Raw genomic sequence first — 17,394 nt, 5'->3', positions numbered from 1 at the left:
AGGAACGAGAATATGGAAACTTTCTACCTTGAGGAGTGGATGTGGCAATGTGGTGCTGGTTGCGGCCTTGCGCTTGAGAGATTTCGTTAGCGCCTTGGAGTGGGTCCGAGGGTCGGCCTGAAGGTGCTTTTGCCGATAGCACGTGCTCGGTTCATTCACCTCATCTCACTTGCAGAGGTGTGCTACAACATCAAGATCCTGCTCAATTGAGATGAGCGCAGCTTTGTCTTTGGGAAAATAGTAGATTATGCTAAGTCATGTTCCTTAATGTAGAACTTAACAGGGGTAAGTTAGGACATAAGATTGCATCTTAGTAATATTCCCTTTGATTCTAGCAAGAGGTTTAACTAGTCCAGTCTGCACTGCCAATGTTCTATAGAAGACAAGAATATTTTGTTAATGCGGTTCGGCATCAATAGTATGCGTGTCCGCATCTTGAATTAGTGCGGTCCAACAATTCCTCAGGTACTGTAACCCACTTGTCGTCCCCCGAATCAAGTGGTAGACCCTATAGGGGGGTGTCAGCAATTATCTGCTTTCTGAACTTTCCCTCAAAAATGACTAATTGGCCTCCCGCTCCTCTTTTTCCAACAACAGTACTAGCTTCTCTCTAAAGGAAGCGGTCATATTTGACCCCACTGGAGTAACTCTCGCATCCCGTGGGCCCACTAGACCAATCATCAGGCCATTCGATCCTGGGCGGCAAGATCTGATACCCCCAAACCCAACACACTGGTCCTACGTCTTGCTTTCCTGCTTGTGCGTACATCTGATCTATCGTGCGAGAGAGCTCTAGCCATTGTGTCCCAACCCTTACTAATCAGTTAGCACGACTAAATAGATCTATCACATTTCTGCCCTGCTTGTTTCTCAACTTCTTTCCCCTTCAATGCACCGGTACTTTTGAGCAACTATACTCTCATTCTATTCGCACAAAATGGCAGCCGCGACTACCCGCCTCCCTGAAAAGAGATGGCCATGAAAGCGAAAAAAAACCAACACACCCTACTCAAAGACATGCCATCGAACCCACCCCTCACCCTCTTCCCTGCACCCTCCTCCCACGCGCACATGACCATCACCGACTACAACTGTTTCCAAGGTGAGAATTCTATCGCACCGCCCAAAGACCTCCTCTCCACGCTCCCAGCCGGATATTCCGTCCCGTCATCCTAAAATACCACCCGTTCAACGTTTGGAACACGGTATCTCGGACGCTAAAAGACCACGAAGCCGACCTAACCTGGGACGGGGAACTTGAAGTCTTTGTACACATGTCTCCTACAAGCTTTATAATCAGATTACTCCCCCTTCAACCATCAACACGTACTTTCCTGGTCCACACTCTCCGACCTCGAACACCCCCTCCTCCCCTCCATCCGCAATCTCCATCGAAGAAATGGTAGCAGCGCGGAAATCCCGCAAATGGTATATAAGCACATACCGATCTGATCAAACTGCTCCTACTCCGGGGCCTCAGGCTCTAGAAAAGCCCAGTAGTTTTTTGTTTTACACTCTTGAGACTAGAAATACGGAGGGAGATTGACAAGATGGCGAGTCCACCAACTACGCATGCAGTGATAAGGGCGTATCAGGGTATGTTGGGAGAGTGGAGGATTAATTAGAAGCGATTGCTCGTTGGATGTAGATCTACCTATGTACCAACGCACGGTCTCCTAGACCCAAAAAGCGTTTGATGAAGCGGGCGGCCTTCGGTCGGTCGACACGTTATTCTCGCAAACTATTACTCGTCTGGCATGGGATGTCCTCCAAAATAGCGCGAAAGGGACAAGGTCTATGAAAGGTATGCGGGGGCCATAGTCACGCGTGTTTTTCGTGCGTTTTGGTGGTTCTTAGTTAAGCGGTGCGGGTAGATGAGGAGAGGGGCCGAGTAGATAACGGGGACGGAGGAAAGGGTTTATGGGATTTGATGGAGAGTATGGGGTATGTTAGGAGTAGTTTAGGGATTTTCCGTGTAGTGTTGGGCATTTGTATCTTAAGATTGTGTGGAAATGAGGGGCATTTCAAAGAGGGTAGGAAGTGAGAAGATAGTGGAGGGTTGATGGATTAGGGCAGATGAATAGGGGTTGTGTGTGAGAGCAAGATCTTGAGCAGCACTACGTTAATACTCAGCCATATTGGAACAGAATGAGGGTGCAACTTCGCGGATTCATTATGTTACATCGCCGTGCCATGTGTCGAGATGTCTCGAAACGCCGTCTTCTATACCAGCCTAGAAGGGTGCTAGACTATTGAGTCTTCCCATTAGTCACTATACCAAAGAGGTCTGCACATTTGGGTGTACATATATCACAACTCTCGTCTACGGTGCACTCCGTCTCTATACCCCGCCTTTTAGCTATCCATAATGCTCACTATCGTCGAAATCGCTCGGATCCCCTAGATCTACAGCCTCTGCCGTTCTTCGTGGCGACTCTTGCGTAGCAGGAACCGCAACTTCCGATTTCACTCGTCTGGAAGGTCTAACCGCAACGTCGTCTTCCCCGCTTCCTTCTTGTCGATGCCGTCGAGGAGCTGGGTTGTCTTCTAGATCACTGTCTTCAGCATCGTCTTCCTGTGCCTCGGCTTGCTGCATGCGTTTGATTTTGCGGATGAGAACGGCGTCATGGAAGAGGTCGCTTGCAGTGATCATCTATTTAATGATAAGTATAATTCCTTGGACGAATGACTTGTAATAAAAGACTGCACAGGGGAGACCTACCTGACTACAACCCGACACAGGACACTGAACTGCTTTCTCGCCTTGTCCCCTCCCAGGCCCTCCCCCAATTTTTACATTGCTTCGCCGGATGAAGTCCAGAATAGCGTGCTTCTCGAAACTGTGCGGGCACTTTTTGCTACTGACCGGTTCTTGGAACTTCTGGAATGTGATCGGACATCTCGTGCTGATAGTCGCTTTGTCGACAACAAGGTCGTCGTCCTCATCAGCACCGTTCTGGGTTGCTGTGATACCTGGGGCTGGGGATCCACGCTCCGTGAACCAGGTATCGGCGTGAGGCAACGGAGGACCGTTATCGCCGTTCTTAGCGTCATGCACCATGCTCTTGAAGCCGATGTAGTCGTTGTTCTTGGCGTATCGGACTGTGTGAGAAAGGGATAGATAGTTTTCTTTCATTTTCTGCAAGCGATCTGCGAACAGCTCGCTCGGTCCTGTAAGCGCGATCCTCATTCCGCTCAGTGGTGTTGGACCAGGGCTAGGTATCTCCTCATCCTCACCCTCCTCAGTATCATTCATTTCTTCGTCCCCATCTCCATACGTCTGTCTTCTCTGCCTCTGAGTATGATTCTGGCTCTGTTGCGTCTGCTGTTGCGTCACCTGAGTCACATACTCTTGTTCCAACAAGCCCGGAGCATTCGTCCTCATCCACTGAAACCCCTCTTCTATTCTACTCCCCGCCATCTCAGTATCGATGAGATGCCTCATCCCCACCTCCAACTCCTTTGTCATATTCTCCACCTTCGCCTTCAAATCTTCAAGCTCACGTTCCTCACGCTCCTGTTCCTCTTCATACACACCCTCACTATCCCTCTCCCATCTTTGCCGTCGCTTTGCGACCCGCAGCTCACGCTCCCGGAGCATGTCGTTGATGGCACCAGCGCTTTGTGTGATCAATTCTACGGCTTGCTGGTTTTGATTTTTAAGATCTTTGAGCGAGTGCAAGTGGGTGAGGCTCGCGAGCTGGTTCTGGGCGCGGTGGTTGAGCGGGTGCGATGGTTTGCGGTATGTGGGGAGTTGGGTGTTGGGAAGAGCGGCGTTGCATGGGTTCAGTGCGGGAGCTATGGAGGCCCGGCCTGGATTTGGCCGGACAGTGGATTTTCGGTACCGTGACGGCATGGTCGTGGGGTTGTGGGTTGAACTTGTCAAGGCTGATGATACCAGTTGGAGACGCGTTAGGTGGAAAATTAATGGTCCGTGCACGTACCGCGTTTTCGCTGTCACGTGACAGCCTTCCTTATAGACGCGAAGCTTCACGAGTGCGTTCCTGGCTCTTGCCCGAGCCTTGGCATCTTCTTTTGTTACTTACCCAATTTACTGTTTTACTCAGCGATTTGTTACCCGACTCAACCCGACTCAAGCTCTGGCTCAACCGTTACTCACACTGCACACCTGCAGCTCAGAGGAGCAGGTCTCTGCTCAACCTCAACCTAAGTGCTGCTCAGGCCCCTCATCCTCTCCTCGCCTATGCTCAGTACCTTTTTGACCCTCGATATTCTTGGCTAACCGTGCTTTGCCTATGTTTGCCCTCTTTTATGACTCTTGTTAATTATATGCGATACTGCAGCTGAAGCTGGTGACCGAGGCCGTCAACCAGGCCGCAGTGGGAAGTATCCCCCGGGGGGCCTGAGGATCCACAGATGCTTGGTAGGTAGAACTCGCACGGACATAGGGAGCAGTATATCGCTAGGAGGATTTCCCGCCTGTTTTATTCCGCTCTGTATTGTTACCTTCCCATCTATCCTCAATAGATCAGCTGACCTCACTTCGTCTACTTTTACTACTGAAGCCTTCAACCCCACAGGGCCTTTGTGACACCACAAGCCACTTTCACCCGATAGATATCTCCTTGGGTAGCACTCACGGATATACGGGTATGTTGCGGAGATTAGTTAGTGCGTGAGAGCAAGCTACGTTCAAACACTAGAAGATTTTGCCTGCTAACGTGATGTCCTCGGCTAATCCAATTATCGGGAGCGAGGCAGAGCTATTTGGTTTTCTGGTTTAGCTTATTAATTACTAGAAGAGCCTTGCTAGTGGCCGTAACTAGCTGCAGCAAAAGCATGAAGGCAAGAGCAAGAAGCACCGTAGAAAGTCTGAGAGCCACTCGGTCCCGCGAGTTCTAGCGCGATCTAAAGAAGTGAGAGCGCTAGCAGCCCAGGGAGAAGGCTAAAAAGGATGCCCGTTGTCGGGAGGAGCAGTATAAGATGGTTGATATTTGTAGTTGCCGAATTCTCCGAGCCCCACCATCTGCTGTGTAAGTGAAACCACTGTTGCCTACTATAGTCACGTGCTGCCTGTTATGCAGCTTGCTGCTCAGCTCGATTCCCCATCTCCGCGCCTACCAGAAGTTCCACAGTTTATCCTTAACCCGAAAACATAAAGGTGCAGCTAGGTTTTGATGGATAGATAGTAAGGCTGAGGTCAGCCCTCGCCAACTCATGCGTGGATGGCGTGGCAGGGTTTCCCGAATTAGGCACTAACGATTATTCCAACATCAAAAATAGCCTATAATGCATTGAAAACAGGGCATTCGAGCTTCACCGGTTGACAATTTAGATAGGGTGTAGCTTGTCCCATGCCGGAACAGGCGAACGGTTCCAGTCATCACGTCTTCGCTTCGCCCGATCACCCGTTTCTAAGAGCCGTGCAAATGACCTTCAGTCTGTTATGAGGGAGCCTCGCATCAAACTCGGAACCCTTTGCAGGGTATCTCCTCCGACCCAGTATTTATGTAGTTAAATCTTTCAAATCACTTGGAAGCGCTAATCCGGTAAGTAATTAGCCATGTCGAACAGAAGTAGGCTCACTAGAGGCAGTTAAAAGGTAGCGAGTAAGATTATAGAATGTACTTTATCAAATATACGCGGCCAAATTCACTTAAGCTCCAGTTTGGCGCCTCACGGCGTATATGGTCTTCCAAACGTTATTATGGGGTCGTTTAAGCCTTGTCAGTTCGCCTATAACTTCATTCAACTACTCATTACTAAACCAATTGCCTGAAAAGGCCTCTAGAGTGTCCTCTTCAGAATTAGACCTCGGATTTCAGTAAAGCCAGTATCCTCATTGTCCCTACCATCCAATGAATCCCCTGCGTGCTAGCCAATTTTAATGATACCTGCCCAATCTCATGAGCCAAAACATTCTTTGGCTTCAATAATGTCACTCTGAAAGCGATTCCATCAATCTTTGATGATAATACTTACTGTGGAGAATATCTTCTCTGGTTCAGAGCCCATAGGAGTGTTTAAGAAGATATCAAGGTCAATTTGCAGAGCCTGAGCCACGTCTGCTGTTGAATAGGGTTCTACGAAGAAACTTAACGGGTCAACACCCCCAGTAGCATAAGACTCTATTAAATACAATACCAGCTACATACACATGGGTGGTGTCAATTTTTGGTGCAGTATGGAAGCTAATGGGGGATCGGGGACTAGCAGCTCCTCAGTGACAACCCTACATCCTCCCTCTATGTGTGGAAGGTCCCGATTGATCAACCACGGACCAAAAGCCATTTTACTCCTCATAAGGGCTCTGTGACGGTGGATTTTCCTGGGGGCAATAATGGGATCGTTAGTGCGGGGTTCACTATTCCTTAGTGGGGTAATAAGGTAGTCATTTTGCATCTGAATAAGGGTTTCGATAATGCGACAACAGGCTGGCACTGCTAAGAAAGAGTGCTTAAATCAGGTATGATGAAGAATTTAAACTTATTTTTAACGTTACGTGGCATATAAAAGAGATAGGTGCGCAACTAGTGATCGTTACCTTAATTCACGGTCTTGGCACCGAAACCACTACATTAGGACAGGCACTACCCAATGAGGCTTCGGTTTATATCTGAGGCTCTTACCCATGGGCGCGCCCGCCATCCATGGGTGGTGGGTAGCGCGGATGGGCGGCTGCCCACGACCCACCCATGTTCAACGAATTTTCAGCCTTGGGAGCGCAAATCGTACAAGGCGTAATCCTGATGCCAGCGAAGCATCGATGTCGAAGCCTGAGGGATTCTTTTAATCCTATAAGAGAATCGTCCGACCTTATGCTGGTTTGAAAATCTTCCTTGTCACTCAGCACCACTCACAAGTCACCAACATTCTGCAGTCTTTATGTTGCCCTTCCGGGGTCAACACCAAACCCTCCTATTCATTGAAAAAGGCGGTGGATATCATTGGATAAATCCTGATTGGTCAGTGGTTAAAAAGCAATGAGCGGTTGTGAGATTTTGGGAGCTGTGGCTGCAGCGATGCAGCTTATATGCATTGCCACGACTATTGGTCAGTCAATAATTGACTTCCCTGAGAAATTGAGTCAACTATCAAACCGCATAAGATGTTCCATTGAACAACTCCAGTTGCTTCGGAATGCGTTACAGGATATTAAAAAAAACCGGCAGCTTCACACTCGGTTCTTCAGTATCCAGGTGCAAACGATATCCACCAAAGTGACTACGCTCAACAATCTCCTCGAAGATACGTACTCTAAACTTAAACGGCCGAGGGTGAAAAGGCTCGTCTTCATTTTGACCATAAAGAAGGTGGAGAAGCTCATAAACGAGAACTTCGCGGCTCTAGAAAGCGACAAGAGCAATCTATCACTATACATCATGAGCTCCTGTAGGGAAGCTCTAACTTCTCTCCAGAACCCGGCCGAATCACCCATTGTAGTTAGGGACCGTATGCAGAAGGTTGAAACTCCTGAGGACATTACAATGAAGGACGGTATCATGGAGAGCAGTGCTCCATGCCGTTGCTTTTTCAACCATACTGGTGGGCGAAGTAACGCGCAGGATAAAGTTCATGAACTCAGCGTTAACTTTAAGCAGAGCATCCTGCATCCATCATTATGTCAAAGAAGCAAATCCTATCTACCGAGGTACTTGAAGTATTTTCCTTCTCTCCTGAATACATCGTAATCAGGTTTGTACGAGGTGATAACTCTAACTTGATTAGGAGGAAATGAAATTTCAAAGGTCGATACCGAATTCGGGACAAAACACTTCCTCCACACCTCACATAAACGGAGGAAATGAAAAAAAGGAGTCTGGCATCCGATCTAGCGTTAGCCGTAATGTGATACGAAATTCTAGGAATGTCCTCATTGGAGGCACCAACGGTCACAACGTCGACGCCGACGAGAATGAGGTGACCGACACTGATAGAGTGCTACTCGGGACATTCGATTCAAACACAACAACTACATTTGCGGCTTCTACGTCACCAGACCAGATGGATTGGACTTCGAGTTGCTAGCGGTGTAGGGTGAGGGGCTACAGCAGCTCATTTCACCTTTCACCAGGTATAAAACGTCACTACTCTAGGGCTTTTTTGACACGTTTCGAGGTTTCATGGGGTAATGGAGGCAGGAGGTCAAGTCTCAAGGACCGAAAGCATCTTCAACTATGTGGTATTAGTTAAGAGGGTTTCACAGCTGGGTAACTATCATTAGCTATATCGCGATTGGCGTAGCAGTCCACATGTGGAACTTGACTATTTACTCCAAAGTGAAAATTGCATAAAACCGGGTTCATTAACGCCCCTGCTTCTGCAAAAAGACGTGTAGTTTGAAGTCTGTTGTTCAATAGTGAAGCATCCAATGTCAACGCCGAAGCCAGTGGTAGACCGACACATGGCTTTGGAGTCATAAGAATTAAGCACGTTGTTATCCACCCTTCTTACTTCATCTTATAAAGATGTTCACCTATTTGCATGGCTCTCCGGCCGTGCACACCAAAAGCTGCGCTTTCATTTTTATTGTTACGAGCCTTATCTATTTGTCAGTCGCGTAGATTACCTAATGGGGTGCTGTGTTCCATGGCGCCTGATTTCAACCCCGTTCCTCAAGACAGCTAATCCCATCACGGCCGGCCCGCTACCAACGCTTTCGAGAGAGCGAAACATGGCTCTAGAGGTTCGCAAAATTCCAGAAGATGCTTTAGAATCCCTAAGGCCTGTGGGAAATTGGGTTTCCACCCAGGCGCCCTTTCAGAAGTTTGGCGACTACGAGGTCTGCGAGGACAACAAAACCCTAGCCGAGAAGTCTAACGAGTTTCTTGGGAGGTTTGCGCGAGAATTAAAGGTACGCTGTCTCTGATATAGTGACATCACGTAGCTGTCTACTGTCTGCTAATTTCGTCGTTTCTACTAGCCGTCGTCGTCTAGATATCGGATCACCGCGATGCGATTCAATGGGCCTGCCATAATCCCTGTGAAAGAGGGCTCAACAGTTGAACTGATACCGATAAAGAAGCTTTCCGAGAACCCGTCTATCGGGAATGAAGAGTTGAAGACAAATTTGGAAGTCGGCGACTGTGTACACTTAACGGAAGATGTATCGGTGGAGCCTTCCTTCATTGCACTCTTACTGTTGGCAGAATGATGCTAGGATAGTCCAGGCTTGTTTTTAGTATTCTTTGAGCCGAATCCCACTTAGAAGGTTGGGAATGTGTGATGATTGATTTAAAATTGTGCAGTCTTGAGCAAAATATAACTACGTGAAGAGAGACCTAAGGATAAATTGCATTTTACTTTAATGCCAATCGGGCGGCCTAACCATGATCTACCCCAAAAACTCCCTTTGGGACATATAGGCACAAAATATAGTCCATAAACGAAGGAAGAGCCTCTCTCGTTGAATGTGTACAGCTTCGGAATTGCCCCACATATGCTGGAAAGGTATATTGACTGGTATGTGTACAACCTCGGAATCGCCCCAGATATGTTCAGGAGATATATTGACTGGTGCCTGATTGATATCAAGTTGCCAGGCCGTGCCGAAAATTCTCTGCCAAGGTATTCTCTCTGTCTGGTGTGACAATTGCTCCCGCTCCCACTCCCACTGGGCATGTCTGGGATCGACCGGCCATGCTGAATTAAACTGTTGGTTCAGCGGTGCTGTCCTTTGGGGATGCATTACGACGAAGTTTATATGGTTGTCTATGTCTAGATGAATCATTAGCCATTGTTATAACATCCTCCAATGGAAAGGAAACTCGCGCGAGTCGGCTGCCCGGGGTAATGTGAGATACGAAATAAGGACGTTCACGGTACTTATATTGCTGCCCACAATTACGTTTTCACTATCTTGTACCTTATTGTGGTCACAGCTGCTAGTGATGATCCTTGTAGCTTCTGTCTCCGATATCAATACCCCACTTTGTTGACATTGCCAGTCTACTTCCACGTTAGCTATCACACTGCTGCACATAGATAACAAACCGACAACGTACATAGTCCGTCTTGATTTCTTCCCTGCATAACGCCTGGGTTACAAGCGCAGTACACATTTCCATCCCTATACCGGAAATGCCCAAGGTCGATCTCCCGGGTCGGGTCGACAGCCGTAGCCATTGGAAAGCAAGAAACTAGTTCTCAGCAAGGGTGGCAGTGAGTGCTGTCAGACACATCTGCGAACGATCTGGTGGATAGTGAGATATCGGAGTCATGAGCTAGTGGAGTGGTGTTGGTAGTGGCTACGGTTGGTTCTCTGCCCCATTCGGGTCGAAGAGGCAAGGCTGAGGACACACGGAAAGTTGGAAAAATCTTACATAAGACTGTATATAAGCTCTATGAAATGAACAATCGCATGGGAGATACAACCCGGTAGAGCATCGAATGAAGTTCATAGATTTCGTTTTCAGAGAGACCGTATCCAGAAATGTTAATTTCGCAGAGCTGACTTATCATACTTTACACCGCACTACAGGGTGATGATGGTGATTGTTCGGGTCGTAGAATTTGTACCTGCGTCGTTATTCGGCCTGCCTACATTTATTGTGTTGGGGTACGACAATTATTGTGGACACGAAGTGGAACACTGTGCTCTTCGCCTACACTAGAGCAAGTTTTTTGGGATATTGGCATCGTAAATGAGAGGTCAGGGGAACGAGAACTCGTGCTTCAAGAGATCGCCTAAACCCTCGTCAAGCTGAACCGTGTCTTTGTGTCCCTACTCCAGTCGACATACACTTGCCGCCCGGTCCAAAACCACTCGCACACTTGATACCGCAAACTTTCGACTTAACGTCATATAGGTGATGCTGGAACCACCTTAGTCACAAGGAAAGTGTCTCTTGCGAACGTCATAGTATAACGCTGTGCTAAGATTTGCTGACCCCCTCTTCCTCGGATGAAGAAAGCCTAGGATAGAAGCAGTTCCGACCATTCGTACTCAATAGGAACAGACCAGTTCTAGCATGGACACCAAAGGTCACCCGCGAATACAGCTGCACAGCACTATTGTCAACCGTGTATCCCCTCACTACGGACTGTCTACTTCTTTAGACATCGGGTTCTTTTAATCGGATCTCAGGGAGGGAACGTAGGACTCAGGATAGCGGACTGGCCAGCCTGGACTTGACAGTTGCAATGATGAGGATACGGGGGCGCGTCTCAGCTGAAAAGTCAGCGTGGCGTCTAATATCGATAAGAATATGAAACAACCTCACTATGCTCGCACGAGAGAGACTAGGTAATTAGCTCTTGGTAGGCTTAAGCTTCGAACCCCGACCTCCAATTCGCTCGTTAGGAATGGGGTTCGAGAGACATCATGATCGCGGGTGATTCGCTGGCTCCGCTGAGTCAGCTTTGCTAGCTCGAACTTTAGAACAGGGCGGAACTTTAACACCACCTCGTCCCAACCCTCATATGAACAATCGCCAGTCTTTCATGACACTCTTTCTAGCTCATATCACAGAAATCACAAGCATGCAATATAATATCTTATGGGTAACTAAATTGCATCTACCGTCACTAACTCTCAGTTACGGGGAAGAAGGCCGCTTGGGAGGAATTAGTTTTTACTCCTGATTGGCCTCTTCCCTTTCAACGTCCGGGTAGGGAATTCATTAAGGCGTAATTCGGGGGCTTGAGGGGCTGCGAAATGACCATTGAGGAATCCGACACTAGAAAGATGATAACATTTGTTCCCACCGCAAAGTTACTGGTGATGCTGCCGCGCACATGGTTGCATCGTAGGGACCCCGTCGGTCGGTAGGATTGAGTGGATTGAACAGGGATATTAATCACGCATACGAAGAGGTTATTATCCTGCAACTATACGAGGGATTCGGAGCTCTCTAGCTTAACGCCTTCGGCCTCGTAAAAGGACTAACGCCATCTTAAACATCGTATTTTTACTTCGAGGACCGGTTCCACATCTGTCCACATATAAGATGGCAGAACTAGGAGAACGCCTAAACCCGCGGCTCATCACCTGTGTCTGCTTCAAGGCTATCAACAAGGCTGACTGTCAAGGCGCTACGGTCCTACTACGTGATTCATGACATCCTGAGACAAGAGTACGAAAGACGCTACTATTAGGGACCAGGTTGCTCGATACCACACATCATATACCTCTTCCAGATACAGCATTTTCGTGCTATTGAGATTCACTCGAAGCAGGCTTAGTCATATCCTCGAGGTTGATGCGGGCTTAGCTTCGGTATATTGTCCATCTCCTTACCTGCCGAATATACCCAAGCTTTTCGCCTCATCTCCACTTGTGTATGGGCTGTGAAGCCATTCGGCATTTGGAAAGTATCGGGTGCTCTCATGGTTTAGTGGATCGACTCTCGTCCTCGCCACGTGTTTGGCTTTCGAACGACGTTGGGAGGATGGCAATGCGGCACATCATACGCAAGTGAATAAACTTGGCTTTTTTGACTCCAAATAGGTAGTATTATAGACATGGTATAGGCATAAATAATTACAGGCAAAGTTGAGACAGAAACCTCGATAGGAAGGTGAAGGATTACTCCACACTCGTATTTCCGTTCCTTTTAATGGGACAACACGAAATTTAGTATTTTACTTCTCCCCTTGCCAGGGCTCGCCAATCCTCCTGGCACACAGTCCTGAGGGATTTGGAATATTCCCTCGTCTCGGAAGACTGTACTGCCATTGACCAATCAAAAGGAAAGTTTCACTATCAAAACGGAAGGTCTTTTGTTGAAGGATTGCGCCATTGCGCCTACTTTACGAATTCATCATACGTTCACAACTACGCCATATTTTACGAAAGTATATAGAGTAGGCTAGCCCAGTACTGTATAGACACCTTACATCTTCCCTTTCTTGTGACGTCCGCTCTGCAACGATGATGCGAACCCTTCTTTCCATCACCCTCCTATCAGTGGGCGCCATGGCGCAGCCAGTTACATACAACACGGACTTCTCTGGCACCGGTAACGTCTGGGTTATCCACAACATGGACATACAAACCGCTTCTCCCGCCGATAAAGTCGGCTGCCTGAACAAGGAAGGCCGATTCGTTTCCAACAACAGCCAATGCGGCGTTTTCACTGTCACCGGCACGGGTTATGGATGGATGAAATCTAGCTCTGGGGGCGTCTGCACTTTTAACGACCCCACTGCTGAGGAGGGTCGTTGGCCCAGAGCCTTGAAATGCACCTCGCAGGGCCAGTACTTCAGCGACCTGTATTCCGTTGTGAGTATTATCCCTTTTTCTCACTACCAAATTATGCACAAAAAAGACAACGACTGATTCTTGTGAAAGAACTTCACCAACCCGTATATTTTCGTATACAACGGCGATCTGAATCCCTGGTATGAGGCGACTAAAATTCCAGGGCCGGGCGAGTCTGTTGGCGTGAGTAGGTCGTACAAGTATGACTTCCCAGCCAACTTGATCGGGCTCACATTGATATGGAACAAGCTGAGTTAAGTGCGTAAAGGGAGTTCGATTGAGCGTGCTGTTATCGCTCGATTGGTGCTCTTGTGTTGTAACTATTGGGTTGTTCCTGGAGTACACTGGTTCAACCGCTAGATACGTGAAAATAATCTATTGTCATTCTAGCCGAGCACTTGATCCAGGATAATATGTTAAGGTAGACTTGTTAGCTTTACAGCACCTGAAAATGTACCACCCAGTGCAATAGACAGGTGCTTGCTGATTTAGAGAACTCTACAACGTGGACTTTTGATACTGTAGGTGAAAGAAAAACTGCACTAACTCACAAAATAGCGCTAGAGCGATAAATTCTAAAGCTTGTCGCGTGCCTGTATCGTGACAATATTGGGACTGGTCAGTTGATTTTGAAATACTCTACAGAACAGGGTTGGATAGATTCGCCATCGCTCATCCCATGACGAAGAACCCGCCATTGCCAAGGCGCTAGCTAGACGCGGGCCGACGACGAAAGCCTCGTGGCTTCGTACCTGGGGAACAAGGCGGAGACTGTCCTGCTAGGTGATGTTGAAGTTCAACTCATGCTAGATCAAGTAGCGGTACGTCCGTAGAAGCCTTGTGAATGTTGCTTCGGCTGTCGCCTAGTCGATCGGAGCCTTCATCCAAGTACATGTCCCAGGATTTCTAGGACAGGAGATACCGTGGCAGGGGTTTGATGAATATGCGGTTACAGATCTAGACTACGAGTAGATGCAACCGAGACTCTTCTGTGGTGGTAGTTTCGTAACCTTTGACCCGTCGCCAATACAAGAGGGTAGTGTTTGCGCTGGACAAGGTTGTTGCGATCTAGAGGTGCGGCGCCATGGTTTTGAGGTTGTGGAACCAGATTTTTTTTCTTGAGAAAAAGCCTCATGCGGGAGGTGGAATTGTTACGCAAGACTGACTGAAGGTTGGCTAGGCAACAAGGTAACTGGCGATCGTTCTGCAGTGGATTCAAAATTGCAAACAAGCTGATTCCCCTTAAAAAAAATGGCGACATGAAAATATGGGATGATAGAGTAGAAAATATTTACGCGTTCTATGTGATAGAGTTAGGACGTATATATCTTCAAAGCAGCAGGCGCTTAGTGGAGAAGTCATCACCTTGGGCGGCGATGGCCGTTCAGCTCAGCCTTTCTGCGGGCAGACCGGACGGCTATCTCAGCCTTATATGTTCAACCTACCGGCTATCTGCACATCTTCTCATACCAACTCTTGCTTCTATTTCAGACCTCTTGTTTTATCCCTAGCCGACTGTTGAAGAGTGAGCATGGTACGTGATGGGGAGGCACCAAAGGAAGACGCCAAGGCTAATACTAAGCTAAGGTTCGGCCTGTGACGGATGATGATATCGGCCTAAAGGTGCTCCGCGAGGCACCAGCAGACACAACCCAGGCCATTGAGTACGTCCGGATCGCGCTTGGGTGTCTATCTTCATACTAAGCCAGCCTAGCATCGTTGCGATCCATGGCATCGGGGCGCACCCAGATGACAGCTGGTGCAAGAATGTCGGCACTGCGGAGAACCCACAGTGGGTCAATTGGCTCAACGAGGAAGCTATGCTGCCAACCGTAGCACCATATGCGCGCATCATGCGATACGGATACCAGTCTCAGTGGTTTGGGGAAGGTGCGATGCGACAAAAGGCATCGACGGTGGCACGGCGGCTGCTGCTGGCACTACAACGGAAGAGAAAGGTGCAGATCCTGGATATCCAATATATCATCACGGCTGACCTGGCTAGGAATGTCTATTCCGCCCATTGATCTTTGTGGCGCACTGCTTCGGCGGGCTGGTTGTGCTGAAGGTAAGCAATCAAAGTAAAGCTAGCATGTTCCCACAGCTAATGGTCCACGGGCACTCCTAGAAGCGCAGCAGGACGAAAACGGGTGGCCTGGTGTGTTCGTGTCGACTACCGGTTTAATCTTCTTTGGTACTCCTTTTAGAGGCGCGGAAGGGATGACTCAGATGGAGATGCTGGAGGCAGCGCGGATGGAATACCGGGATGACGAGGTACAGCCAGAGGTCCTGAAAATACTTGAGCCAGGCAATGAGTTTCTTCAAGAGGTGGTCGACCAGTTTGGGAAGACGCGGAGGCTGGCAAATATGGCCCAGGTTGCATGCTTCTACGAGCTTAAGTCAAGCAATGTGGGGAAGATTGTAGGAAAGCAGGACCGAACAGTAGGCGATAGAATAGGCCGCGCATTATGCTAAGGCTGACCATTATCACAGCGAGTTGTAGTGAGCGAAAGCTCTGGCTGCCTTGACCTGTCTGATGCGACGAGAAAGTTCTCCCTCTCACGGTCACATTTTAATATGAACAAGTTTAGAAAGCCTACGGAGGAAGACTTCGAGACGGTGGCAGATGTTGTCAAGGATATGATTGTGGTATCCCATAAACTCGTACTAGCTCGGTCTCAATGTAATTATACATCCTAGTAGCCATTAATAGTTGAAGACAGTTAGCTAAATGCAACAGATGACGGGAAGTACAAGATTGAGCTCAGTCTCCGAGGTGTGCCCGTAGTGAGCCGATTCGTCCATCGAGACGCAGAAATGAAGGAGCTTGAGCAACTCCTTCTTGAAACTTCACCCACGGCGAGTCGTCGAAACATCGTCGTTGTCTATGGCCTTGGTGGCATAGGCAAGACGCAGCTAGCGGTCGAGTTCGCGCGGAAGCATCAATGCAGATTCAGCAGCATTTTCTGGCTGGACGGGTCCTCAGAAGCCAGTCTAAAGCAGTCGTTTGTACAACTGGTGCAAAAGCTGCCGCGGGACCAGCTCACGGCAGATATTGTAGAGATGCTGGATCATTCCGTTCTCGATATCGATGTGGTGGTACGCGAGTGTCTCCAGTGGCTATCCGTCCCATCAAACCATGAATGGCTGTTAATATTCGACAACGTTGACCGCGACCCCTACGATAAAGACGACTCGCAAGCATATAATGTGAAAAGCTATTTTCCTCATGCAGATCACGGGTCGATTCTTATAACAAGTAGGCTAGCAAGCCTTCTGCAACACGGGGCAGGAGTCAAGGTTGGGACAGTCGCAGCAGAACAAGCACGTGCCATTCTAGAGAACAATGCTGGAAGGGGAATTGAGGGTGAGTCTGCGATTAAGCTTAGGAACTAAGGATATCTTTGCTGATAGATGCTATATAGGCGCTGACACAGTTCTTCAACGTCTTAATGGCCTTCCACTGGCCCTTACCCAAGCCGGCGCGTATATGCGAGAGACGAATATGTCTGCATCTACCTATGTTAAGCACTATGATAGAACATGGGAGAACCTGATGAAGAAGCAGCAGCGCTTTCCACTGGAGGAGTACGGCGATCGAAATGTGCTGACGACATGGACCGTGTCCTACGAGCAGGTCCGAAAACAAAGCGAGGAGGCTGCGTGGCTGCTCAAGCTCTGGGGATTTCTGGACTGCGGAGAACTTTGGTATGAGCTAGTTGCATCCGCTAAAGATTTAAAAGAAGAAATGGATATTCCAGCATGGTTGCTTAGGATTGCTGAAGACGAGCTGGAATTCGCCGATGCAGTAGGCCTGCTGTCGCGATACTCGCTCGCTGACACTAAAGAAGGCACTAGTAGCCACTCAATGCACTCAGTGTTGCATAAATGGTGCAGCCAGCTGGCCAAAGGTAAGGACCGGTATAGCATTTCTAGCGTTGCTGCAGGTCTGGTTGCATTAAATGTGGCTTCAGAGCACGAGGAGGAGTTCTGGAGGAAGCGGAAACGGATATTAGTCCATGGTGTCATTGTCAGTAAATGGATAGGGAAGATTTCAGTATCTGAGGAATTAAGGTCACTGGGGCCTTTAATACACCCATGGAGGTTTCACAGCCTGGGGGATTTACTGTCAGAAGAAGACAGACCGGAGGCTGAGAAGATGTACCAGCGGGCACTGCGAGGAAAGGAGAAGGCATGGGGATCTGAGCATACATCGACACTCTCTACGGTCA

General features: G+C 48.4%; 7 protein-coding genes across 7 annotated transcripts; 5 read left to right on the top strand and 2 right to left on the bottom strand.

Annotated features, from left to right (window-relative positions):
* The first annotated feature begins 897 nt into the window (after positions 1 to 897).
* On the top strand, positions 898 to 1,362 carry BDR25DRAFT_302735 (uncharacterized protein). Its single transcript, XM_033689860.1, has one exon. It carries the CDS (start codon positions 973 to 975, stop codon positions 1,174 to 1,176), a length of 204 nt encoding a protein of 67 aa, XP_033549462.1. The 5' UTR covers positions 898 to 972; the 3' UTR covers positions 1,177 to 1,362.
* Positions 1,363 to 2,239: 877 nt separating this feature from the next.
* Positions 2,240 to 3,864, bottom strand: BDR25DRAFT_284171 (uncharacterized protein). The gene is made up of 2 exons (XM_033688103.1): positions 2,723 to 3,864; positions 2,240 to 2,653 (listed from the first exon to the last, which is right to left on the bottom strand). The coding sequence occupies exons 1-2, from the start codon at positions 3,854 to 3,856 to the stop codon at positions 2,360 to 2,362; spliced, it is 1,428 nt and encodes a 475-aa protein (XP_033549461.1). The 5' UTR covers positions 3,857 to 3,864; the 3' UTR covers positions 2,240 to 2,359.
* Positions 3,865 to 6,801: 2,937 nt separating this feature from the next.
* BDR25DRAFT_302732 (uncharacterized protein) lies at positions 6,802 to 8,262 on the top strand. Its single transcript, XM_033689859.1, has 3 exons — positions 6,802 to 7,506; positions 7,563 to 7,612; positions 7,690 to 8,262. Exons 1-3 carry the CDS (start codon positions 6,945 to 6,947, stop codon positions 7,987 to 7,989), a joined length of 912 nt encoding a protein of 303 aa, XP_033549460.1. The 5' UTR covers positions 6,802 to 6,944; the 3' UTR covers positions 7,990 to 8,262.
* A 998-nt stretch (positions 8,263 to 9,260) lies between these two features.
* On the bottom strand, positions 9,261 to 10,221 carry BDR25DRAFT_15969 (uncharacterized protein). The gene is made up of 3 exons (XM_033684018.1): positions 9,966 to 10,221; positions 9,733 to 9,909; positions 9,261 to 9,678 (listed from the first exon to the last, which is right to left on the bottom strand). Exons 1-3 carry the CDS (start codon positions 10,084 to 10,086, stop codon positions 9,296 to 9,298), a joined length of 681 nt encoding a protein of 226 aa, XP_033549459.1. The 5' UTR covers positions 10,087 to 10,221; the 3' UTR covers positions 9,261 to 9,295.
* A 2,555-nt stretch (positions 10,222 to 12,776) lies between these two features.
* Positions 12,777 to 13,420, top strand: BDR25DRAFT_366616 (uncharacterized protein; the record flags this gene model as incomplete). Its single annotated transcript, XM_033696966.1, has 2 exons — positions 12,777 to 13,183; positions 13,253 to 13,420. The coding sequence occupies exons 1-2, from the start codon at positions 12,833 to 12,835 to the stop codon at positions 13,418 to 13,420; spliced, it is 519 nt and encodes a 172-aa protein (XP_033549458.1). The 5' UTR covers positions 12,777 to 12,832.
* A 1,156-nt stretch (positions 13,421 to 14,576) lies between these two features.
* BDR25DRAFT_284166 (uncharacterized protein) lies at positions 14,577 to 16,558 on the top strand (the record flags this gene model as incomplete). The annotated part of the gene is made up of 7 exons (XM_033688102.1): positions 14,577 to 14,696; positions 14,750 to 14,826; positions 14,877 to 15,120; positions 15,168 to 15,230; positions 15,281 to 15,604; positions 15,656 to 15,845; positions 15,903 to 16,558. Exons 1-7 carry the CDS (start codon positions 14,694 to 14,696, stop codon positions 16,556 to 16,558), a joined length of 1,557 nt encoding a protein of 518 aa, XP_033549457.1. The 5' UTR covers positions 14,577 to 14,693.
* A 94-nt stretch (positions 16,559 to 16,652) lies between these two features.
* Positions 16,653 to 16,973, top strand: BDR25DRAFT_174779 (uncharacterized protein; the record flags this gene model as incomplete). The annotated part of the gene is made up of 1 exon (XM_033684164.1): positions 16,653 to 16,973. A coding segment is annotated over one exon (321 nt), but the record flags the coding sequence as incomplete, so codon positions are not given.
* Positions 16,974 to 17,394: the final 421 nt, after the last annotated feature.

This window comes from Lindgomyces ingoldianus, assembly GCF_010093535.1.
Source record: "Lindgomyces ingoldianus strain ATCC 200398 unplaced genomic scaffold BDR25scaffold_11, whole genome shotgun sequence".
In the NCBI taxonomy this organism is placed as follows: domain Eukaryota; kingdom Fungi; phylum Ascomycota; class Dothideomycetes; order Pleosporales; family Lindgomycetaceae; genus Lindgomyces; species Lindgomyces ingoldianus.
The sequence above is the reverse complement of the archived record's forward strand: the minus strand, read 5'-3'. Positions and strand labels throughout refer to the sequence as shown.